This window comes from Nicotiana tabacum, chromosome 22 (assembly GCF_000715075.1).
Source record: "Nicotiana tabacum cultivar K326 chromosome 22, ASM71507v2, whole genome shotgun sequence".
Taxonomy (NCBI): domain Eukaryota; kingdom Viridiplantae; phylum Streptophyta; class Magnoliopsida; order Solanales; family Solanaceae; genus Nicotiana; species Nicotiana tabacum.
In genome coordinates this window covers 209,297,191-209,323,384 of record NC_134101.1, presented here as the reverse complement: position 1 = coordinate 209,323,384, position 26,194 = coordinate 209,297,191, and the positions used below count along the sequence as shown (strand labels likewise).

Here is a 26,194-nt window from a genome sequence, read left to right as displayed (position 1 = left end):
TTTACACTTCTTCCTAATTAATAAAGTATCTTTTAAGAGATAAATTTTATAATAACAAATAATTTGAAAACCGTAAAATTAAATACATTGAAATATATTTTAATTTTAAAGTGTGGAGAAACCATAAAAAATTGAATACAGTAAAATTCAAATTGGAAACCGAAAAAGTTCCCTTTGTAGTTGGCGAGTGACTGGTTCCAAAACTTTTTCCCACCGTCCTTTCAGATAACTCAGAAGTGTTCCTTTTTATATCCATAAGTCAAAAGATTCAGTATTTGAGCAGCGAGATGCAACATAGAGCGGCAATGTTCTGTCGAATGTTGGAGAAGGGATTTCATTCGTCGGCGCAGAGGGCAAATAAACACCACCTACGGTTTCCACCCCTCACATCCGTCGATCTTCCTGACATTTGGATTCCACGCCACGACGCATCCATCGCCAAAACATGTTCCCCTCATCTCAAGACTAACTGTTAGTAGTCCTATCCTTTGTCTATTAGTTTGCCAGCCAGTGGTTAACAGAACTGCATTATGTGGTAACAATTGGTAATACTGTTCCTTTTTTTTTTCTTCATGTTTGGCTCACCTCTTAGCATATAATTTCTATTATTATTTGTGGTTGGCAGTTAGCTATACTTAGAGAACTTCTGATATGTCTGGATTTACAATTACATTCTTCTTGATGAGTTAAACATTTCATTAATTAAAACTGAGCTGGTGTCAGAAAAGAATACGTACAAGTTGTGACTTGTTTAAATGACTCAATCGGAGTCTCTAGTGGAGGAGCCACAATTTTCATCAAGAAGTGTCAAAATATAAATAATTAGATAAATAAAAAAATCAAGGGGAGTCAACGTACACTAAATATACATAAAATTAAAAAACATTATCTAGCAATATAGTATAATTTTCCGGCGAAGGTGTGTTGACACCCCCTTGGTTCAATTTGGCTCCGCCACTGGGAGTCTCCACTGTGGTCTATCAAGTTTATCGAGATATTAGTGCAATACGTCATGCTTCCTTTAACCTTTATGGGGTCATTCGGTTTCAAGCATAAGGGAAAATAATCCCGGATAAAATGTGGAAATGTTATCCCATATTTGGTTGAACTTTTAGCTGTGGTCTATTGGAAACAGCCTTTTTACCTTCAGCAAGGTAGGGGTAAGGCTGCATGCACACTCCCCTCCTCGGACCGCACTTATGGGATTACACTGGATTGTTGTTGTTGATTTGGTTGAACTTTTGACTCCGGTACAAGCAATCCCAAGATTGATTGTACCACCATTGTGGTATTTTTTTTAACCACATTCTATATGGCCCGGGATAAAACATCAAAGCAACGCATTTTCCCATTCTCTTCTTTCAAAGTCTTTAAGGAAAACTATGGTTAAAATTGAAATTAAAAGTTTATTCAAGTTTATCTGTTGTAAAACCAAACAAACATCTACCGATAAAAGTATACCCACCAAATTATCAGTCATTATTTATTCCTTGTACTATAATCCTCCCATTACAATTGCATTATAACTTGTTGGCAAACTAAGTGACCAGTGAAAATAAAGAAACAAAATCTTCTAATGAGTTCTATATCTTTCTCAGTAATTTGAAACATTTTTCTAATTTTCTTTCATATACACTAAAGAGAGATGACATTTCCAGACTACCTTTGTTCTCTATAATCTACACTTAACATGGTTGCTTCCTCCACTACGTCTTTGGTAACCTCCATGATCTGTCAAAAACCAAGAGTACATGGAATTACAGTAGTGAAGCCATCATGCGATGAAACAAGAAGATAACTTTCTTGTAATGTGAAACCATCATGTAATGCAACAATTGTGTATCCTGCACTGCTGACTAAGCGAGAAAAAGCTACTTCTTTTCGGGCCTTTATGATTAAAATTTCTTTCCCTACCTCTCTCCTATATCCATCTGGACCCCATACTGATAGCTCCATGTGATAATGTTTTATTGTAGTTGATGGATTTGCAAGTACATAAAAATGGCTTAACTCGTGCTTAATTGCTTCCGGCTAGTGCTGAGGATTTACTAGTTCATAAAACAACTACAACTATGTCCCGATTGGAAACAAGATGGAGATTTTATAAGTACAATTTTTACTATTTTAATGTTGCTTTCCTGAAAATAATGGTTGATGGAAAACGGGGTATTAGCTGTGTGAGAATCAGGTTGGGGATGTTGGGATTAAACTGGAAGGTAAAAATATCGTTGTTTTGATAGTCTTTAAGTAATTTGGTGTCTGTTCAGGAAATTCAAGATTCTATAATCCTACAAGTGAAATTAAAAGATTTTTTCCATTTCACTTGCATTTTTGGTGTAACAATAGATATCGTATTGTATAGATAAAACAACAACAACAATTACACAACACCAGCAAGTTGGGCAAGATTGATGGATAATTGTTGATGATTCGGATGAGTCATATGCATAATTTTGTATATCTTTTTGACACCAAGTTTTTGTCACTAGTGAAATTATTGACTAAAACATGGTTATGTTTTCATTAGTGAGATCTAAGTGTAATGAAGTTCTTTCTCCACGGTTGTGGATCTGATGCCTTCGCAATGCAAGTGCAAAAAGCTGTTCTTTTTATGCATAAAGAGTTTCACTAATGACACACTAAGATGGTGTAAAAAATGCTTATAGTGTGATGATATGGTATATACTCACTCCTCTATCAAATGTGTTTTAACTTTTTATATTTTTTATTTTATCAGATCTGTCTAACTATCCATTCAAACTGGAATATTCTCCTCACAACAAAAATATAGATGAAACATAAGAGATATCTCTATGCTCTCTACATCATACTCTATACTACCAAATAATCTTCTTTTCCAAACTGACCAAAAACTAAAAAGAGGTACTGCCTCCCAAAGGGCTTACCTTTTCTTACAATTTTCTGTATCTTCCAGCTTGCAACTTTTTTCTGTTACTGTTCTTGGAAGCACCAATACTTACCTGATAATAGAAAAATGAAAACATTTGTTCCTAGAGTTGAGTGACCATCTTGCAATGCAACTGTGAACAATCGGCATCCTCCCCTCCCTCTTTGCACATACAAGATCAACTCCTTAAAATGTCATTCTTGAGTATTGCATTGCAGGATGCTCACCAAGTGAGAAAAACATTTTCCTTTGCACCTTAGTATGCAATGCTACTGTTAGAGATAGCTATGTAAATGTTAGAGATAGCTATGTAATTGTCCCACATTGGAATAAGAGTAGTATCCCCTTTGTATAGAGTAACTATAAATAGCACCTCTTGTATTGCATCACACACAATATCAATATATCATATTTTCTCCCGTGCCTTCTCACATGGTATCAGAGCTATCGTGAGAGATTTATCGCTGTGCATAAATTCCAGCAATTCCGGGAAGTAAAATCAGTCACCGGAACCCTTTTTTCCGGCGACTTTCAAAGTTGTTTTGCGTCTGCTTTGTCTCGGTCAGTGTTGTGCACAAAATCCAACACTACCACAAGAGTAGTCACTGTCCGGCGACCAAATCCCAGTGAAAATCTCCGGCGGTACTGTAGCTGTCCAAAGAAAATTTTCTGGCGAAGTTCCAACGTTGCGTGGGCCACCTTCCGGCCATGTTTTGGCGACGACTCTTCAGGACAGATTGTTTCCCTTGCAATTCCGAGCCTACCCATCCAGGTTACACCAAATTCCGACCACTTTTTTATTTTTCCGGCGTGAATAGTGATTTCAAAAAGTTGACTTCCGGCCATTTTTTGAAAAAGTTCCTTCAGAACAGTTGGGTCTTCTGGTAATTCCGATCCTACCCCTACTGTTTTTATTTCATTCCGACCACTTTGAATATTTTCCGGCTGCAACAGTAACTTTCCAACTGCTACAGTAGTTTACTATTCTGGTTCAGTGTTCCTTACTCTATTTTCAGTGGATTACAGTTGATTATTTCTCTTATTTGGTAATAATTTACAAGATGTCTTTGGGAATTGATGTTTTTGGGTCTAAAAGCATGAGTTCTGGAAACTCTAATGTTATGATTACCTCGAAACCTTTAATGGGAGGTTCAAACTACTTAGCTTGGGCTTCATCTGTCGAGTTGTGGTGTAAAGGTCAAGGTGTGCAAGATCATCTGATTAAACAGTCTAGCGAAGGAGATGAAAAGGCGATAGCGTTTTGGGCAAAAATTGATGCTCAATTATGTAGCATCTTGTGGCGTTCTATTGATTCTAAGTTGATACCTTTGTTTCGGCCATTCCAGACATGTTATTTGGTTTGGGCAAAGGCTCGTACGTTATACACTAATAATATATCTCGCTTCTATGATGTGATATCACGGATGACAAACTTAAAGAAGCAAGAATTAGATATGTCTACTTACTTGGGTCAGGTACAGGCAGTCATGGAGGAATTTGAGACATTGATGCCAGTTTCTGCTAGTGTGTCAAAACAACAAGAGCAGCGACAGAAAATGTTTCTAGTTCTTACACTCGCTGGACTTCCTCATGATCTTGATTCAGTACGAGACCAGATTTTGGCGAGTCCGATTGTCCCTACAGTTGATGAATTATTCTCTCGATTACTTCGCCTTGCTGCAGCACCAAGTCACCCAGTGATTTCATCACAGATACTTGATTCCTCTGTTCTTGCATCCCAGACAGTGGATGTTCGGGCATCTCAAGCTATGGAGAATAGACGAGGAGGCGGTCGTTTTGGGAGATCTAGACCCCAGTGTTCTTATTGTCACAAACTTGGACACACTCGCGAAATGTGTTATTCCTTAAATGGCCGTCCACCCAAAAATGCCTACGTTGCTCAGAGCGAGACTACAGGTAACCAGAGCTTTTCTGTATCTAAAGAAGAATATAGTGAGCTCCTTCAGTATCGAGCAAGTAAGCAAACATCTCCACAAGTAGCCTCAGTTGCCCAGACTGACACTCCTATTGCTGGTAATTCTTTTGCTTGTGTTTCCCAGTCTAGTACTCTTGGACCATGGGTCATGGACTCAGGCGCTTCTGATCATATCTCTGGTAATAAATCACTTTTGTCGAATATTGTATATTCACAGTCTCTTCCTACTGTTACTTTAGCCAATGGATGTCAAACTAAGGCACAAGGAGTTGGACAAGCCAACCCATTGTCTTCTATCACCCTAGATTCCGTTCTTTATGTTCCTGGTTGTCCTTTTAGTCTTGCATCTGTTAGTCGTTTGACTCGTGCCCTCAATTATGGTATATATTTTATTGATGATTCTTTTATTATGCAGGACCGCAGTACGGGACGAACAATTGGTACATGAGGTCTTTACTACCTTAACTCGCTCAGTCCTTCCACAACATGTCTAGTTACAGATCCTCCAGATCTAATCCACAAACGTTTAGGACATCCGAGTTTATCCAAACTTCAAAAGATGGTGCCTAGTTTATCCAGTTTGTCTAGATTAGATTGTGAGTCGTGTCAGCTTGGGAAACATACCTGAGCTTCCTTTACGCGTAGTGTTGAGAGTCATGCAGAGTCTGTTTTCTCCTTGGTTCATTCTGATATATGGGGTCCTAGTAGAGTCAGTTCAACCTTGGGATTTCGTTATTTTGTTAGCTTTATTGATGATTACTCAAGATGTACTTGGCTTTTCTTAATGAAAGATCGTTCTGAGTTATTCTCTATATTCCAGAGTTTTTGTGCTGAAATCAAAAACCAATTTGGTGTCTCTATCCGCATTTTTCGTAGTGATAATGCCTTAGAATATGTATCTTCTCAGTTTCAGCAGTTTATGTCTTCTCATGGAATTATTCATCAGACATCTTGACCCCTACCCCTCAGCAAAATGGGGTTGCAGAAAGAAAGAATAGGCACCTTATTGAGATTGCTCGCACACTTCTAATTGAGTCTCGTGTTCCGCTGCGTTTTTGGGGCGATGCAGTTCTCACAGCTTGTTATTTGATTAATAGGATGCCTTCATCTCCCATCAAGGGTCAGATTCCACATTCAATATTGTTTCCCCAGTCAGCCTTATACCCTCTTCCACCTCGGGTTTTTGGGAGCACATGTTTTGTTCATAACTTAGCCCCGGGGAAAGATAAGTTAGCTCCTCGTGCTCTCAAGTGTGTCTTCCTTGGTTATTCTCGTGTTCAGAAGGGATATCGTTGTTATTCACCTGATCTTCATAGGTACCTTATGTCAGCTGACGTCACATTTTTCGAGTCTAAACCTTTCTTCACAACTGATGTCACTTCTGCTGACCACCATGACATATCTGAGGTCTTACCTATACCGACTTTTGAGGAGTTTAGTAATCCTCCTCCACCTTCAACCACAGAGGTTTCACCCATACCAACTTTTGAGGAGTCCAGTGTTATCCCTCCTAGTTCCCCAGCCACAGGAACACCACTCTTGACTTATCATCGTCGTTCGCGCCATACATCAGGCCCATCTGGTTCTCGTCCTGCACCTGACACGGCTCCTACTGCGGATCCTGCTCCTAGTACACCGATTGCACTTCGAAAAGGTATACGGACCACACTAAACCCTAATCCTCATTATGTTGGTTTGAGTTATCATCGTCTGTCATCTCCCCATTATGCTTTTATATCTTCATTGTCCTCGGTTTCCATCCCTAAGTCTACAGGTGAAGCATTGTCTCATCCAGGATGGCGACAGGCTATGAGTGACGAGATGTCTGCTTTACATACAAGTGGTACATGGGAGCTTGTTCCTCTTCCTTCAGGTAAATCTACCGTTGGTTGTCGTTGGGTTTATGCAGTCAAAGTTGGTCCCGATGGCCAGATTGATCGACTTAAGGCACGTCTTGTTGCCAAAGGATACACTTAAATATTTGGACTAGATTACAGTGATACCTTCTCTCCAGTGGCTAAAGTGGCATCAGTTCGCCTTTTTCTATCCATGACTGCAGTTTGTCATTGGCCCCTCTATCAGTTGGACATTAAGAATGTCTTTCTTCATGGTGATCTTGAGGATGAGGTTTATATGAAGCAACCACCTAGTTTTATTGCTCAGGGGGAGTCTCGTGGCCTTGTATGTCGCTTGCGTCGGTCACTTTATGGTCTAAAGCAGTCTCCTCGAGCCTGGTTTGGTAAGTTCAGCACGGTTATCCAGGAGTTTGGCATGACTCGTAGTGAAGCTGATCACTCTGTGTTTTATTGCCACTCTGCTTCAAGTCTATGTATTTATCTGGTAGTCTATGTTGATGATATTGTTATTACGGGCAATGATCAGGATGGTATTACTAATCTGAAGCAACATCTCTTCCAGCACTTTCAAACTAAGGATCTAGGCAGATTAAAGTACTTTCTAGGTATTGAGGTTGCTCAATCTAGCTCAGGTATTGTTATTTCTCAAAGGAAATATGTGTTAGACATTCTTGAGGAAACATGGATGACAGGTTGCAGACCTGTTGACACGCCGATGGATCCGAATTCTAAACTTCTGCATGGACAGGGGGAGCCACTTAGCGATCCTGCAAGTTATAGGCGGCTGGTTGGTAAATTAAATTATCTCACAGTGACTAGGTCCGACATTTCTTATCCTGTGAGTGTTGTAAGTCAGTTTATGAATTCTCCCTATGATAGTCATTGGGATGCAATTGTCCGCATTATCCGGTATATAAAATCGGCTCCAGGTAAAGGATTACTGTTTGACGATCGAGGTCATGAGCAGATCATTGGGTACTCGGATACTGATTGGGCAGGATCACCTTCTGATAGACGTTCTACGTCTGGATATTGTGTTTTAGTAGGAGGAAATTTGGTGTCCTGGAAAAGTAAGAAACAGAATGTAGTTGCTCGGTCTAGTGCAGAAGCAGAATACCGAGCAATGGCTATGGCAACATGTGAACTAGTCTGGACCAAACAATTGCTCAAGGAGTTGAAATTTGGTGAAATCAGTCGGATGGAACTTGTGTGCGATAATCAAGCTGCACTTCATGTTGCATCAAATCCGGTGTTTCATGAGAGAACTAAACACATTGAGGTTGATTGTCACTTCGTCAGAGAAAAGAACTCTCAGGAGATATTACTACGAAGTTTGTGAGATCGAATGATCAACTTGCAGATATTTTCACCAAGTCCCTCACTAGTCCTCGCATTGATTATATATGTAACAAGCTCGGTACATATGATTTATATGCTCCGGCTTGAGAGGGAGTGTTAGAGATAGCTATGTAAATGTTAGAGATAGCTATGTAATTGTCCCACATTGGAATAGGAGTAGTATCCCCTTTGTATAGAGTAGCTATAAATAGCACCTCTTGTATTGCATCACACACAATATCAATATATCATATTTTCTCCCGTGCCTTCTCACATGGTATCAGAGCTATCGTGAGAGATTTATCGCTGTGCATAAATTCCAGCGATTCCGGGAAGTAACGGAAGAGGTGACAACTATCTACTAACGCTTCCTTGTCCCATGTGGTAGGATTTCACCCCAAATACCCTGATGCTCGGGCAGCTCTACACCATCTCTCTCTTTCACATTTACTAACTAGTATCGTATATAGAGTGCTGTATTTATCACCAAATGAAAAACTACAGAGTGCTGTCACCCTAGGCTCAAGAACTATCTATTGTATCCTAAAGTTGTTTCAGAACTTTTACTTACCTGAACTGTCAATGGCGTGGATGATAAATCAAATAACGTAAATTAGTGTCCTCTGTGGCCAACTTCCTCGTGTTGCAAAGTAACTACCTTGCTATCAGTAATGCTAAGAGAATGTAAATATGAGAGTGCACTTTTAGTTATTTCAAAATAGCTATGATGTTTTCTATTGCTGTTGGATTAGTTTGTCGAGCAATTTTTCTTTGTGTTTGGTTTCCTTATGCACATTAGCATAATTAACTATTTTACTGTTGTGTAAATAAAGCAGCTATTGGTCAGACAGCTAGAGTGCTTGAAGGAAAGCCAATTGCAAACAATATAAACTCTCGGATATCAGCTGAAATATGTGAAATGAAGAGTACGATTGGAAAGACTCCAGGTTTAGGGGTCATCCTTGTTGGTGGAAGGAGGGATTCTCAATCTTTTGTACATATTAAGATGAAAGCTTGCATGAAAGTTGGGATAGCACCATTCACGGTGGAACTTCCTGAGGATTGCACTGAAGCTGAATTATTTGATGCAGTTTCAAGTTTTAATGAGAATCCATTAATACATGGCGTAGTTGTGCAGCTGCCTCTACCAAAAGTAACTTACCCATCTCCAGTTCTCAGCTGAATTTGTTCTTCATTTTTTTCACCTTTTTTGGCCGTATTAACTTCAAATTATTTTTTCTAGTTTATAATAGCACACCTCCTTTTTGATTTAGCTGTTTCCAGATTTTTGGAGTACTCCAGATGACACTATGTGCGCATGCTGCTTTCGTTGTGCAACATGTGCTCATATGTCCAGATCTCTAAAGCAAATAACTTCGCATATTGCACTTTGCCTTTAAATAGTTATGTATTTGCCTTGTAGTCACATTTAGTTAGTATTCCACCCACTAATTTTCCTAATCAAATTCTCATAGAGCTCTATTCCATTCTATTAAAATGAAATTAATCAAGAGATGAGTGTGTTGAGCTCGATGAATCCAGATTTGTTACTTATAAGGATCAATATCTTTCAAGGGGAGGGAAATTGACCCTTGTGAAAACTTCTTTCTCAAATCTCCCGCTTATTCTATGTCACTTTTGGTCCCATGTCCATTTCAGATGAAATTTATTACCTTTATTGGGAGGGAAAAAGAAAATTTAGTGAAGGCTGTCTTATCAGATTGGACATCCACCATTTCTTGTGCAGGGTTGTGAGTTAGGAATCATTACCACCTTTTTAACCTAGCCCTTCTAGGAAAATGGTTACCAAAATTTGACATTTGAGGAGAATAAACTGCCTGATAAAGTTATTTTTTTTTATTATAATAATGAGAGGAAAATAGATCAGTAAAGAAGATAGGAGACATTCTTTATCTTGTGGAAGGGGATTAGGAGAGGTTAGATCAGGTCCATTGACATTTCTTTCAAGGTGGGGTTTTTTCTTTTTATTGGGAGGACATCTGACTCTGTGCAAAGAAGGGAGTTTGAAGAATATATTACCATACATAACTATTGTTGACAAAGTGTAGCGAGCGGTCACTGTTCAGAATTCTCAAATTATTCACCAGCACACATCTGATAAGAGCTAGACAAGATCAGGAGTTGGAGCCATATCCTTTTATCTTTTTGATTGATCCATAACATTGGGATTCTTTTGGAGATTGAGAGAACTTGAATAGGAAAATATCCAACAATGGTATGCTTTTTGTGATCGTTCATTGAGTTGGTGTATTATTAATAACGGTGTTGTCGTTGTAGATATCATCATCATTATTGTTTGGTAGGTTCATGAGTGTATTACTACAGCCTTGTAACCCGGAGGAGGCTTTTTCTCCCTTAAAAATTACTTGGAGGCTTAATGGTCCTAGGAAAGCTTTTCTATAATATTTTTTCCCTCGCTTGGAAGGCTTGTTTGGAAGCAGCAATTACTGTGGATTCAGGAGGAAATAATTTTTGTTAATGGGTACATTTTCGTGTGAGCGAGCTGAGGACACTGTATACCCTACACAAAATGTTTCTTCATTGTGATTGAGCTAATGACTGTTGTCGACTAATTTTCTCTCTACTGGACATCCAGCATTTTATGAGTGAGTTGGGTTAATATCCGCTCTTGGCCCAGAAGCACTTATGCATCGGCAGTTATCAGAAGCACTGGGAGATGATACAGAAGCTTTAGTTGAGATAGTACTTAAATGCTTTCAGTTTTATTGGCTTATTCTGTTGGAATGAAACGGAAGACTTTCTGGGGATAAGACAAATCTGCAAAATTTTCATCTCACTTATGTCTGCCCTTTTTTGTTTGCACCATGGAGAAAACGACCTCATCACTCTCAGATGTCTGTGCTGTCTGGAACATTTCTCTTTGTGCAGCTGATATTCTTCATGCTCGTATGATTTTCTTTCTGAGATTAGTCCTAATGTGTGATCTTTGGCATATTTAACTTTGGTATTGATTTATGGGCACAGCACTTGGATGAAGAAAAGATTATAAGCTATGTGAGTCCCGAGAAAGATGTGGATGGCTTTCATCCCACCAATGTTGGTAATCTTGCCATGCGGGGAAGGGAGCCCTCATTCATCCCTTGTGCTTCAAAGGGTTGCATAGAGTTGCTGCTCTGGAATGATGTGGAAATCAAAGGTAAAAATGTAGTGGTAGTCGGGAGGAGCAAGCTTGTGGGGTTGCCCACTTCCTTGCTAATGCAGGTAGACCATTTTCTTTTACTGCTAAATTGTAAACTATTATCCTTGTCTTAGTGCATATTTTAATTTACAGAGGCACCATGCAACAGTCACTACTGTGCACGCATTCACCGGGAACCCAGAGCATGTAACCTGTGGGGCTGACATTTTGGTTTCGGATATTGGAGTTCCAAACATGATTCGAGGGCACTGGCTGAAACCAGGGGTTGTTGTTGTTGATATGGGTGCAAATTCAGTTGAGGTAGCCACAAGCTGTTACATTTGCACATACAAGCTTGTATTTCTTTTGCTTGCTAAAATGATTTGAGATAATTGTTCGACAATTTACACTTTTGTTTTCTATGCATGCTAGTGCTGCAATAGTTACTTTGCTAAATATCTTGGTTCACACTGGAAAGTTCTCTTTGAAAGGAGTCTAAGAGTCCTCACTTTGCAAGTTGCTCCATTGTGAATTATGAGTGTAATTCTTATAGTGATGGCTACGATCTTATGCAGGATACTGGCAGTTTGCAGGGCCATCGTCTGATTGGAGATGTTTGCTATGAGGAAGCGATAGTGAAGGCCTCAGCTATTACCTCTGTTCCTGGAGGTGTTGGACCCATTACAATCTCTATGCTCCTCTCCAACACTGTTGATGCTGCTAAGCGTACTTACAGGAACACATGATAATTGGTTGCTTTTGATTTTAATCTACCAACATTGAGGACACCTACATTGTTGTCCAGCAGGGAGACTCATAAGGTATGGATCCTAACCATAGTCATGTTCTGCATTTCACTTCCCAGAAATTCTTAATTTCGCACTCTTGCGACCGCTAACGAAACATTATTTCTTCTTCCCTTTGCATTCTCGGAAGCAGAGGAACTGAGTAGGGGCATCATAAGATCCTAAGTTGTTTTTTACGGATGCTTTGATGCACTTCCTAGATTTCTGTTTCAGGTCTTGGGAGATTTATGGAAACATTACCTGACATGTGTTTGATGGGGATAAGTAAAATAAGAGACCTGAAATAATGTATCAACCTTTCTAAACTCTGTATCGACCTGCTTTTTTTTTTTTTTTTTTTTTTTTTGTTGTTGTTGTGAATTATTCCAGCAGCTTTAAGGTTTAACCCCGCGAATCCTACAACTCAGATGAGATCACGAGTATAATTAATTATCTCGTGTAAATGGATGTATCTTAGGAAACATTCTTGGGGTAGTTTTCTTTTGAGTGTAATCTAGGCCATCAAGCAAAACTTATTAATTGATTGAGTTTGTCCAGATTTTACATATTGTCTCTTCTACTAAGTATAGCCACAAGTTCTTTTTTCTTTTTGTTTTTTTGACGATGATGTATGGGCCTATTTATGCGCACCTTGACTATTCCAATGCGTACTTGCTAACTATCTTCAGCATTGGTACGTGTAAGTCTGCCCATCAAGGCTTAGACAGATGAGAAGAAATCACCTTGCTGGGATTTGAAACCTGATCTTCAAGGTCTGCACTGATTTTATTGACCATCGGATCACATCCTTGCAGCTAGAAGGATGTTAAAAGCTAATAAACAAGCATTGCTTTGGTTGATGCTAAGGTCTTTTTGACAGGTAAATGAACTTTATGGATCTAACACCCAAATGGGGCTGTTACCCCTATTGTGTACACAAGACCAAAAGTTTAAGCAAAAAGGATTTGCCCCTGAAAATAATTGCTTTTCTTACATTATTGAAAACAACAACAACAACAATAACGACCCAGTATAATCCCACAAGTGGGGTCTGGGGAGGGTAATATATACGCAGACCTTACCCCTACCCCGAAGGGTAGAGAGGCTGTTTCCAGGAAAAAACAATTGCTTTTTCTATAGTTAATTTTCCACTTAATACTTTACAGATGTAGTTGCTACTGCAACTCAGCCTTCATGATTCATGCTCTTACTTCTTACTGCGTAAGGGTATTTACAATGGCCGGAGCTAGCTGCTTGATGAGGAAATACTTGAAAGACAACACACCCGTGTGTGATTGGTAATGAGTTTTAGGAGTACCATAATGCTTAGTGTTCATTCAGAGACCTGGTCTTTAATTTGAGCATAATTGTTTAATTTTAATAAGAAGTTACATCCATTTTCTCTGGCTCCTTTTATTTTCTTTAAGTTCTGAAATTTCTTATTGTTTACTTACAAGTAAAATGGTTAAAAACTCCTTGTGGTTATTGGCTTTTATGTCTTACCTGCCTGTGGTTGCAAGACTGCCTGTGGTTGCAAGATTGCCCGAGGGCCCCCACCCCCCTCTGTGTTTATATACTCTTTACCTGCTGGTCGAAAAAGATGTATAGGTGTGTAAGCCTTGCGATTTATATGGAGTACTATATTTTTGTCGTAAGCACTTTTTTTTATTGTCGTAAGCACTTTTTCTTTTCATATCTGACATCAACAGATTATGGTTAATCTCGACATCCTCAGATCCAAGTTGATTCTCTTCCAACTCAGAAAATCAACTTATCTGAGTGGTTAGCAGTTTGGGAAGCTATCCGGAAAGAGGGAGAAAATTCATATTTATATGTGCTTCATGTGCAAGAGGTCGGGGAAGATGTGAACCACTTACTAGTTCATTTCAGGTCGTGCATTTGTTTTGGAATCTAGAACCTGTTTGGAGCCAAATAGGCAATGCTGAACACTGGCGAAAACTTGCTCTATGCATTCAGAAGGAAAAGGAGCAGAGGATGACCATGGGAAGTGGTTGTTTTGACACTCATCTGAACAATAAGGGAAGAAATAAATGGAGGAGATTTTGAAGGAGTTTTCACTCCTTTGCACATATTTGAATCTTTCATATTTTCTATAAATTGTTGGAGCAGTTAATAGAATCCTGATTAGAATAGACGATAGGGTACACTTAGTAAGGAATCATATTGTGTATTTGTACATCGCTTTTATACGAGTTTCTCCCTTGACATCAATAAGACTTACGTTATCCACCAAAAAAGAGGAAAAAAACTCAGGACAACTCAACTCCTGATTGTGGCAGATTCAAATGCTATGGAATAAGCTTGCTTACAATGACAATGAACCTACTTTTATCTTTCTTACGCAGCTAGATGATCATTACTGGTCCTTCAAAGTAAAGAAAAGTCCTGCTAATCTTCAACTTTACTGACCGGAGATGGGGAGAATTGTTGCTTGACAATGTTGAAGATCTTCGACTCTACAACTGTGGTAATAAACTCAGCTCAATGGACTGGAAAGTGGATTGGCAATAAGTCGGTGAAAAGTGATTTATCATGCTCAAACATGAGCCGATAGGTCATTAGGGACGGTTTATAGATCGTCAAATTCCTACAAAAGGAATGAAAAGTGGGTGCATTTAAATGATCAAGACCTTGCAAACAATAACGCTCCTCACCCATATGAAATTTGGAACCTAAAAGCAATCGTTGAATGAACTGTATCTTTTTGTGTTGTTTGATAGAGACTTATTAACTACATGTAACCCTTGAGCTTTTTGGTATATTCTGTCAATTATTGATGCTTGCACAACTCAATATCCTTTGGTTTGCCCACTGGGATTTAGAAAAGCCTACGGCAAACCAGAATCTTGTGAAAGGAAATTTTAACAATATACATGAAGAACACCTAGTTTTGCCTCTACTTTTTGTTTATACTAGTTTCTCGGCACGCCATATTTTGCAAAATACAATATTGTAAAATAATATCAATACTTTAATAGTATCTAAACAAAGCACCGGGTACAATAACTTAATATATAATTTAGGAAAATGATATTATTGAACTAAATAATAACTACACAGAATTGACTTGCACTTACCAGAGGCGGCTCGATAAATTTTGTGGTTTAAAGCCAAACATTATGAGGGGCCTTAACTTTTTTATTAAAAAAATATTTTTATTTTTATTTGAAATCTATTTTTCTAGCTTTTTTTAGATGCAATGTTATTAATAATTTTTTTGTAATCAATTTCTCATAATAAGTCTTTCTCAATTGACTATATAGCTAATTCATTTAATCTCGCTTGAGACATTGTTGATCTTAGGTAAGGTTTTATCAATTTTAATTTTGCACTTTTTTCCGTTGAAACAACGGTAATAAGAGTTATTAACATTATTCTATAAGTTATATAGGCATTAGAAAAAGAATCAAATCTTTTTATTGATTGAGTATATCAATTAAACAGTTATCTTCTAATTGTATTATTTTCTGTAATACTTTTAATTTAGAAAATAAATCTAAACTATCAATATCGGGTTGATTATTATGCTTTAAGGAACATTCAAGATCAAAAAAATATTTTTTCAAATTTCCATCATGTAATGATCTCAGTTTTTTACCACTATATAGAAACCAAAAAAACATTAATATGCTTCTAATTTTTCAAATCTATTTTGAAGTGAAAAAATAACCTTGTATACTAATCTCTCCGGTCCATAATAAGTGACTTTTTTTACTTTTATTTTGGTCCAAAATAAGTATCCTTATATATAATCGAGAAGGAATTAACTTGTGATGACCCAAAGGGTCATCTTGTATTTTAGAATCCGAATCCGGGTTCCTTAGGCCTTGAAAACCTTATTTTATTTCTCCTCAATTTGCATGCGCAGTCCGGACGCGTTTCCGGAAAGCTTTTATGTGAAATTTAAGAAAAAATATTGAATTTGACCTTTAAAATTGATTAAAGTTGACTTCGGTCAACATTTTTCGTAAACGGACCCGGACCCGTGATCTGACGGTCCCGTAGGGTCCGTAGTAAAATACGGGACTTGGGTGTATGCCCAGAAACGAATTCCGAGGTCGTTAGCCCGAGAAAAAGAATTTTTAAAGAAATTTGTTTGCTGGAAAATATAAGGACTTTCGAAAATGAAATGGTGTGTGACCTTGATGGTATCGGGCCCGTATTTTGGTTTCGGAGTCCGGTACGGGATTAAAATAATAATTAAGTCGAATCTGTGAAATTTTGTAAGAATCGGAGTTGATTTGGTATAAATCGGAGCCTTAGTTGAGAAAATGGAAATTTCAATGTTTTTAAGAATTTCATGAATTTTGGTATTAAATTCGTAGTTTAAGATGTTATTTTGGTGATTCGATCACACGAGCAAGTCTGTATGATACTTTAAGACTTGCGTGCATATTTGGTTTGGAGCCCCGAGGGCTCGGGTGAGTTTTGGATAGGCCTCACAGTGATTAGAACTTAGGAAAAACTCAACTATGCATATGGTGTTTTGCACAAGCCTCTGATCTCGTAAATGCGAGATCAGACTTTGCAAATGCGAAATCTGTTGGCCTGGAAAACGCGACAATAATGTCGCAAATGCAAAGAAGGCCTGGGAAGGCCAACCTTGCAAATGCGAAACCTTGGTCGGAATTGCGAAGGCCCCAGAGGTCGCAAATGCGAAGGCATCAGAAATTCAAAGGGTTCACAATTGCAAACCCCCAATCGCAATTTCGATAACTGCAACATGTTAAATGAGAGTTAGACGGGATTTTCACTTCATTCTTCAAAATTTCAAAACCTAAACTCCTAAGGGCGATTTTTCTTGAGCAAATTCTTTCCCAAATCCTTAACTCTTTTTCTTTAATCTATTTCATCTTTTTACATGATTTCATCTCAAAATTTAGGGTTTTTCATGGGAAATTGGGTATTCTTGGGTAGAAATTAGGATTTTCGAATTTTGGGGATTTGGACCTCAGTTTGAGGTCGGATTTTAAAATTAATTGCATATTTGAGTTCGTGGGTGAATGGGTAATCGGGGTTTGGTTCGAACTTCAAGTTTTGACCAAGCGAGCCCGGGGTCGATTTTTGACTTTTTGGGGAAAATATTGGAAAATCTATATTCATGCATTAGAATTGGTTTATTTATCATTTATTGATGTTATTAAGTAAATTATGACTAGATACAAGCGGATTAGAAGTGGAACCGAGAGGTAAAGCAGTAATTGAGGTTTGATTTTATCCGTGGAATTGAGGTAAGTGTTTGGTCTAACCTTAGCTTGAGGGAATATGTGTTGTGGTCTTATTTGCTACGTGTTAGTGTTGAGTACGACATATAGGTGTGGTGACGAGTGTAAGCATGTGATTTTTGCCCTATGAAAGAATTACTCCCAAAAAAATTTAAAATAAAGTGTGACAACGAGTATCTATACGTTGGTTCGAGCATGCCCGTGAGTCTTATACCATGATTGTTGTGACTCTTACTATGCACCGTCCATGCTTAAATTGATGATTATAAATGTTGAACAAGACTTATGATAATTCCTTGGTAATTGACCATTGTTGAGTATTGGCTCAAGTTGAGATTTATTTTTGTGAAGTAACTGTTGGAACGAGATTGGTTATAGCTGAATCCCTCGCCGAGATGTATTTGTTTCTATTGTTGATTCCCTTGCCGGGATGTATTGTTTCTATTGTTTGGGTGAAGAAGAGTATAAACCACGAAGGGTGATGCCGTGCATGATATTGTGAGTGAGTGTTAATGAATGAAGGGTGATGCCGTGCCGATATTGTGAGTGTTAATGCACGAAGGGTGATGCCGTGCCATGATTTGAAAGCTAATGCACGAAGGGTGATTCCATGCCGATATTGTGAGAGTTAATGCACGAAGGGTGATGCCGTGCCATGATTATGAGAGTAATGCACGAAGGGTGATGCCGTGCCGTTTCTATTGTTTCTTATGGTGAGAATGAGAGTAAAAGCACAAAGGGTGATGCCGTGCACGTGTTACTGTTTCATTATTTCTATTGATACAAATATAGTGTTCATTATGCTTCTCTATTGAATAACTATTGACTTTGATGTTCCCCGCAGCATGTTCCCCTTTCCATCCTTATCTGTTATTTCCTGTTATTATTGTTCTGTTCGTATATAATTTGACTGCATATGTTTATATGATTGTCTTGTCCTAGCCTCGTCACTACTTCACCGAGGTTAGACTCGACACTTACCAGTACATGGGGTCGGTTGTACTGATACTGCATTCTGCACTTTCTGTACAGATTTCTGTGCCAGACCTCGTGAGTAGATCGTGGGTTTTTACCTTCAGTCCATAGGAGACTCGAGGTAGATCTACCGACATTCGCAGACTCCGGAGTCCCCTTCCTTATGCTTTAGATATACTATCTCCTTTCATGAGAACGATTGTACTTCTATCAGACTAATATTTGTAGTAAATCTTAGTCGTTCGTGGATTGTGACACCAGATTCTATGGGGTGGTTATGTGCTTGAGTTGTGGCACTGTTATATTACTTCCACATTTCTTAATTATATTGCTTAGCTAATATCTGATTCTATTTGATTAATAAAAATGGTGGTAAAAACTGTAATTGTCGGCTTGCCTAGCTTCACGAGTAGGCGCTATCACGACTCCCGAGGGTGAGAAATCCGGGTTGTGACATAACTTTATTTTTCCAAAATTTGCCTTATTTATATATCTCAATGTGTCAAGTTAACAACATATAAATTTTAAATAAAGACGATTTAATTAAAATATATTTTTTGCTCTAAGAGTCATTATTTTCTTAAGGGGTATGACAAATGTCAAAAGGTACTTATAGAGAGAGTATATATAAAAAGTAATTAACTCTAAAGGACTATTTGAGAGATTTTGATATTTCATTATCAACATTTTCCTCAAATTATTTCTTCCTATATATCACACATTTCTTACGAAATTCAGGTTCGATATTCATTCCAAATGCAATTTCTTTGGCAGAAATCATAGCAGTTGCAAATCATTCGTCTCTATATTTGTTAAAGAAAGAAATCAAACATTTTCACTTCACACAACGTTTTTTAAAAAACTTATATATATAGCCTATTAGGTATTAAAAAATAGCCCCCCACAAATATGAGGCCTAAAACAGTTGTTTTACTTGCTTTATGGAAGGACCGCTTCCGACACTTACAGTCTGAGATATCAATAAGAATAAAAGCATTTGAAGAATTATGGATCAAAATGATTGCTGCAAGAATACAAATCAAATTTTGAATGTTATTGTCATGACCCGGATTTTCCACCCTCAGGAGTCGTGATGACGCCTACTCATGAAAGTTAGGCAAGCCGAGTATTACAGATTTTATTACCCTTTTTCCTCAACCTTTTAACATTTACGAATTAACATGTGATCAACATCAGAATAATCATAATAAACAGAAATGCGGAAGACGAAATCTAATAGTTTAACTAAATACTAATACGACAATCCAAAATACAACTCTACCCAAAATTGGTGTCACAATGTCACGAATCATCTAGGAATACTACAAACAGTGGTCTGAATGGAAAATACAAGTCTGTCTCTGAAATACATAAAAATAGAATGGAAAAGATAGAAGGGGATGCTAAGGCCTACGGACGTCTGCAGGACTACCTCGGGTCTCCGCTGGACTGAAGGCAACAACCTCTCTATGGTCCAAATGCTCCAGCACCGGGATCTGCACATAGTGCAAAGTGTAGTATCAACACAACTGATCCCATGTGTTAGTAAGTGTCGAGCCTAACCTCGTCGAAGTAGTGATGAGGCTAGGAAAAGACTACCAAATAAACCTATGCAGTTAAACCATATACAACAAGTAATAATAACAGAAATTAGAAGTTAACGGTGGGAAGGGGAACATGCTGCGGGAATATCAAGTACAAACAAAATTTCAGTAAAGAAGCATAAAGAACACCATAATTAAACTATAAGCAAGAATAAGGAGGACAATAACAAGTGCACGACATCACCCTTCGTGCTTCTACTCTCGTTCTCACCATAAGAATCGATAGATTCGGCACGATATCATCCTTCGTGCTTTTATCTCACATAATCATGGCACGACATTATCCTTCGTGCATTATCACTCATATCGTGGTACGACATCACCCTTCGTGCTTTTACATTTACAATATCGGCACGACATCACCCTTCGTTCATTAACACTCACTCAAAAATATCACGCACTGCATTACCCTTCGTGCTTTCTACTCTTCCTTACCTAAGCAATAATCACAAAGCAATTCGGGTAAGGAAATCAATAAAATCACAATAGAATCCCGGCAAGGAACAATAAAATAAAAATAAATCCCGACAAGGGAAACAATATCATAAGTAATAACATCTCGGCAAAGGACACATTATCATAATCCCACCTCATTTCCACAATCACTTCACAACATAAATCTAAACTTGAGCCAATGCTCTACAATGTTCAATTACCAAGAATACTTCCATAGGCCTTATTCCACATTGATAATCATCATATTAAGCATGGACAATACATAACGAAGTCACAACAATCATAGTATAAGACTCACGGGCATGCTTGACACCAACGTATAGGTACTCGTTACCACACCTATACGTCGTACTCAACAATTAACACATAGCAAATGAGACCACAACTCCTATTGCCTCAAGCTAAGGTTAGACCAAATACTTACCTCAATGCCACGAACATAATCAAGCCTCAACTACCGCTTTACCTCTTGATTCCACCACCATCCCGCTTGTATCTAGTCATAATTTACTTAACGATATCAATAAATGCTAAATAAACCAATTCTAATGCATGAAAATAGGTTTTCTAGTAATTTTTCCAAAAAAGTCAAAAATCGACCTCGGGCCCGCTTGGTCAAAACTCGGAGTTCGAACCAAAACCCGATCACCCATTCACCCACGAACTTAAATATATAATTTGTTTTCAAATCGGACCTCAAATCGAGGTCTAAATCCCCAAAATTTGAAAATTCTAAGTTCTACCCAAAACACCCAATTTCCCATGAAAAACTCTTGATTTTGAAATGAAATCATGTAAAAAGATGGATTAGATTGGAGAAATGAGTTAGAAATGACTTACTAATGATTTGGAAGAGTATGTGCCTTTGAAAAATCGCCCAAGATGTTTTAGGGTTTGAAAGAGTTTGGAAAATGGGAAAAATTCCATCAAAATTTCATTTTGCAGGTCTCAGATGTCGCAATTGCGACCAGGGTTCGCAAATGCGAACCCCTTTGGAAACCTGTTTTCTTCGCATTTGCGAAGAATTAGTCGCATTTGCGACCCTTTCCCTTTCACATTTGCGATCAAAAAGTCGCATTTGTGAGCATGGCCTGCCTAGGCTTGGTTCACATTTACGACGCTTGGGTCGCATTTCCCATGCCTGAGAACTTCGCAATTGCGAAGCCTGGTCTCACAATTGCGAGATCAGAGGCCGGGGCAAAAATACCAGATACCAGCAAACTTTCCTAAGTCCCATTTCACTGTGTGGCCTATCCAAAACTCACCCGAGCCCTCAGGGCTCCAAACCAATTATGCACGCAAGTCTAAAAATATCATACGGACTTGCTCGTGTAATCAAATAATCAAAATAACATCAAGAACTATGAATTAAACCTCAAATTCATGAAATCACTCAAGAACATTGAAATTTTTATTTTCTCAATTTTAGGTCCATTTTATACCAAACGAACTCCGATTTTTACCAAATTCCACAAACTCAACCAAATTATTATTTCAAACTTGTACCGGGCTCCGGAACCAAGATACGGACCCGATACCATCAAGAAATTCCATCAATTCACTTCTTATAGCCTTTATGCTAGCAAACAATTTTCTTTAAAAAATTCTTTTCTCGAGCTTGGGACCCGGGAATTTGATTCCGGGCATGCGCCCAAGTTCCATATTTTACTACGGACCCTACGAGACCATCAAATCACGGGTCCAGGTCCGTTTACCAAGAATGTTGACCAAAGTCACCTTTAATCAATTCTAGCCAATTTCCTTATTTTACTTAGATTACACATAAAAGATTTCCGGAAATGCGCCCGGACTGCGCACACAAATCGAGGTGAGAAAAAAGAGGGTTTTAAGGCCTTGGAACACAGAATTTACTTTCATAAGGTCATCACATTCTCGACCTCTAAAATAACCGTTTGTCCTTGAACGAACATAAGAAAATTACCTGAGTCGGAGAAAAGATGGGGATATCGGCTCCACTTATCGGACTCGGACTCCTAGGTTGCTGCCTTAATAGGTTGACCCCTCTCACTGAACACGAACCGAAGGAAAACTCTTCAACTCAACTGACGAACCTGGCGGTCTAGAATAGCTACCGACTCCTCCTCATAGGACAAGTCCTTGTCCAACTAAATAGTGCTGAAGTCTATCACGTGGGATGGATCACCGTGATATTTCCGAAGCATGGACACATGAAACACTAGATGCACGACTGATAAGTTCGGAGGCAACGCAAGTCTGTATGCCACCTCTCCTACTCGATCAAGAATCTCAAAAGGACCAATGAATCTAGGGCTTAACTTGCCCTACTTTCCAAATCTCATCACGCCCTTCATAGGTGACACCCGAAGCAACACCCGCTCGCCGACCATGAATGCCACATCACGAACCTTACGGTCAGCATAACTCTTTTGCCTGGACTAAGCTGTACGAAGCCTATCCTGAATGATCTTAACCTTGTCCAAGGAATCCTGTACTAGATCCATACCCAACAACTAAGCCTCTCCCGGCTCAAACCACCCAACCGGCGACCGATACCGCCTACCATATAAAGCCTCACAGGGAGCCATCTGGATGCTCGACTGGTAACTATTGTTGTAGGCGAGCTCCTCTAAAGGCAAGAACTGATCCCACAAGCCTTCAAAGTCAATAACACAAGCTCAGAACATATCCCCCAAAATCTAAATAGTACGCTCGGACTGCCCGTCCGTATGAGGATGAAATGCTGTGCTCAACTCGACCCGTGTGCCCAATTCATGCTGAACTGCCCTCCAGAAATGTGAGGTAAACTGCGTACCTCAGTCAGAAATGATAGACACTGGCACACCATGAAGACGAACAATCTCCCGGATATAGATCTCTGCTAACCGCTCAGAAGAATAGGAAACTGCCATAAGAATGAAATGCGCTGACTTGGTCAGCCTATCAACATAAACCCCAATGCATCGAACTTCCTCGGTGTCTGTGGGAGTCCAACAACAAAGTCCATAGTGACACGCTCCCACTTCCACTCAGAAATCTCAATCCTCTAAAACAAACCACCAGGTCTCTGATGCTCATACTTTACCTGCTGACAATTCAGACACCGAGCCACAAATGCAACAATATCCTTCTTCATCGTCCTATACCAATAATGCTGCCGTAAATCCTGATAAATCTTAGCGGCGCCCGGATGAATATAGTACCGGGAACTATGGGCCTCCTCTAGAATGAAGTCCCGAAGTCCATCCACATTAGGCACACAAATACGACCCTGTATCCTCAAAACTCCATAATCTCCAACTGTAACCTACTTGGCACCTCCGTGCTGCATTGTGTCTCTAAGGACAAGCAAATGAGGGTCATCATACTGCCGATCTCTGATACGCTCAAATAATAAAGAATGAGCGACTATACAAGCTAACACACGATTGGGCTCAGAAACATCCAAAGCAAGCGGTCTCTCACTAACTGAAATATACGCAAGACTGCCCATGCTGACTGACTTTCTACTCAAAGCATCGGCCACTACATTAACCTTCCCCGGATGGTATAAGATGGTAATATCATAGTCTTTCAATAGCTCCAACCACCTTCTCTGCCTCAAATTTAGCTCCTTTTGCTTGAACAAGTATTGTAGACTCTTGTGATCCGTGAACACCTCACATGACACGCCATATAAAAAGTGCCTCCAAATCTTCAGCGTGAATAATGGCTGCTAACTCCAAATCATGAACTGGATAAGTCTTCTCATGAATCTTCAACTGTCGCGAAACATAAGCAATGACCTTGCCATCCTACATCAACACCACACCTAGTCCAATACGAGATGCGTCACAATACACTGTATATGGCCCTGAACCTGTAGGCAATACCAACACCGACGCCGTAGTCAAAGCTGTCTTGAGCTTCTGAAAGCTCACCTCACACTAGTCCGACCACCTGAACTGGGCAACCTTTTGGGTCAACCTGGTCATTGGGGCTGCAATAGATGAAAACCCCTCCACAAACCGACAGTAATAGCCTGCCAAACCCAAGAAACTCCGAATCTCTATAGCTGATGCAGGTCTAGGACAGTCCTTGACTACCTCTATCTTCTTCGGATCCACCTGAATACCCTCTGCTGATACAACATGACCCAAGAATGCAACCGACCTCAACTAAAACTCACACTTCGAAAACTTAGCATACAACTGACTATCTCTCAAAGTCTGAAGAACTACTCTCAAATGCTGCTCATGCTCCTCCCGACTGCAGGAATAGATCAAAATATAATCAATGAAGACTATCACAAAAGAATCCAAGTAAGGCTTGAACACTCGATTCATCAAATCCATGAAAGCTGCTGGGGGCATTTGTCAATCCGAATGACATCACCAAGAACTCATAATGCTCGTACCGAGTGCGAAAAGTTGTCTTAGGGACATCGGATGCCCTAATCCTCAACTGATGGTAGCTAGATCTCAAGTCAATCTTCGAAAATACTTTGGCACCCTGAAGCTGATCAAACAAATCATAAATCCTCGGCAATGGATACTTATTCTTGATTGTGACCTTGTTCAACTGCTGATAATCTATACACATCCTCATTGATCCCTCCTTCTTCTTAACAAACAACACCGGCGCACCCCAAGGCGAGACACTAGGTCTAATAAAGCCCTTATCAAGCAAGTCTTACAACTGCTCCTTCAATTTTTTCAACTCAGGCAGGGCCATACGATATGGCAAAATAGAAATGGGCTGAGTACCCGGAGCCAAATTAATGCACAAGTCAATATCTCTGTCGGGTGGCATACCCGGCAGGTCTGAAGGAAATACCTTAAGAAACTCACGAACAACTGGCACAGAATCCAAAGAAAGAATCTCGGCACTAGAATCACGAACATACGCCAAATAGGCCAAATATCCCTTATCAACCATACGCCGAGCCTTCATATATGAGATAACCCTACAGGTGGAATGACTAGGAGTCCCTCTCCACTCTAAACGAGGTAGACCTGGCAAGGCTAAGGTCATAGTCTTGGCATAATAGTCCAAGATAGCATGGTAAGGTGATAACCAGTCTATCCCCAATATGACATCAAAATCAACTATATCCAAAAGTAACAGATCTACTCGAGTCTTACGACCCTCAATCACAACTATACATGAACAATGGACACGATCTACGACAATTAAATCACCCACCAGTGTAGACACATATACAGGAGCACTCAAAGAATCACTAGACATGACCATATACGGTGCAAAATAAGATGACACATAGGAGCATGTAGATCCTGGATCAAATAGAACTGAAGCATCTCTACTACAAACTAGAACAGTACCTGTGATAACTACATCAGAGGCCTCAGCCTCAGGCCTGGCTGGAAGAGCATAACATTGGGGTTGGGCCTCACCACTCTAAACTACATCTCTGGGATGGCCTCCACCTCTAGCGGTCTGACCTCCACCTCTAATACCTCTACCTCCACCTCTAGCACCTCTACCCCCACCTGTAGTTGGTTGAGCAGGCGGTGGAACACCCGGTGCCTGAACCATGGCACGAGAACCCTGATGCTGAGAGCTGCTCGGTGCTCGAGGGCAAAATCTAACAATATGCCTTGTGTCTCCACAAGTATAAAAGCCCTCGGCTGCTGGGACTGATGACCTTGAAAACTCAAGAGTGGAGGTACACTGATAGGAGCTGGCGATGCACTGTAGGGCAATTGATCAGAATACTGTATATGAGAACCACGACCACCTGGAGCATTGTGAGAAGCCTGTAGTGATGAATGAAACGGCCTAGAAGGATATACCCTACCAAAAGAATCCTTGCCTCCAAACGAGGCACCACTGAACCTACCCGAATGACGAGGCCTCTTTTCAGACCCTTGACCACTCCCCTGTGATAGAACCATCTCAACTCTACTGGCCACATTGGCCACATCCTGAAAAGAAATCTCGCTCCCCGT

At 39.5% G+C, this 26,194-nt stretch overlaps 1 protein-coding gene across 7 annotated transcripts; it reads left to right on the top strand.

Moving 5' to 3' along the window:
- Positions 1–146: 146 nt before the first annotated feature.
- On the top strand, positions 147–14,321 carry LOC107827972 (bifunctional protein FolD 2). Of its 7 annotated transcripts, none has more exons than XM_075244367.1 (7): positions 147–471; positions 8,872–9,191; positions 11,045–11,281; positions 11,352–11,519; positions 11,774–12,019; positions 12,673–12,863; positions 13,693–14,321. In XM_075244367.1, the coding sequence occupies exons 1-5, from the start codon at positions 288–290 to the stop codon at positions 11,942–11,944; spliced, it is 1,080 nt and encodes a 359-aa protein (XP_075100468.1). In that variant the 5' UTR covers positions 147–287; the 3' UTR covers positions 11,945–12,019; positions 12,673–12,863; positions 13,693–14,321. The 7 variants fall into 7 exon arrangements, with proteins under 7 accessions (XP_075100468.1, XP_075100466.1, XP_075100471.1 ...); XM_075244365.1 differs by having other exon boundaries at positions 12,138–12,863; XM_075244370.1 differs by lacking the exon at positions 12,673–12,863 and having other exon boundaries at positions 8,875–9,191.
- The last annotated feature ends 11,873 nt before the right edge of the window (positions 14,322–26,194 follow it).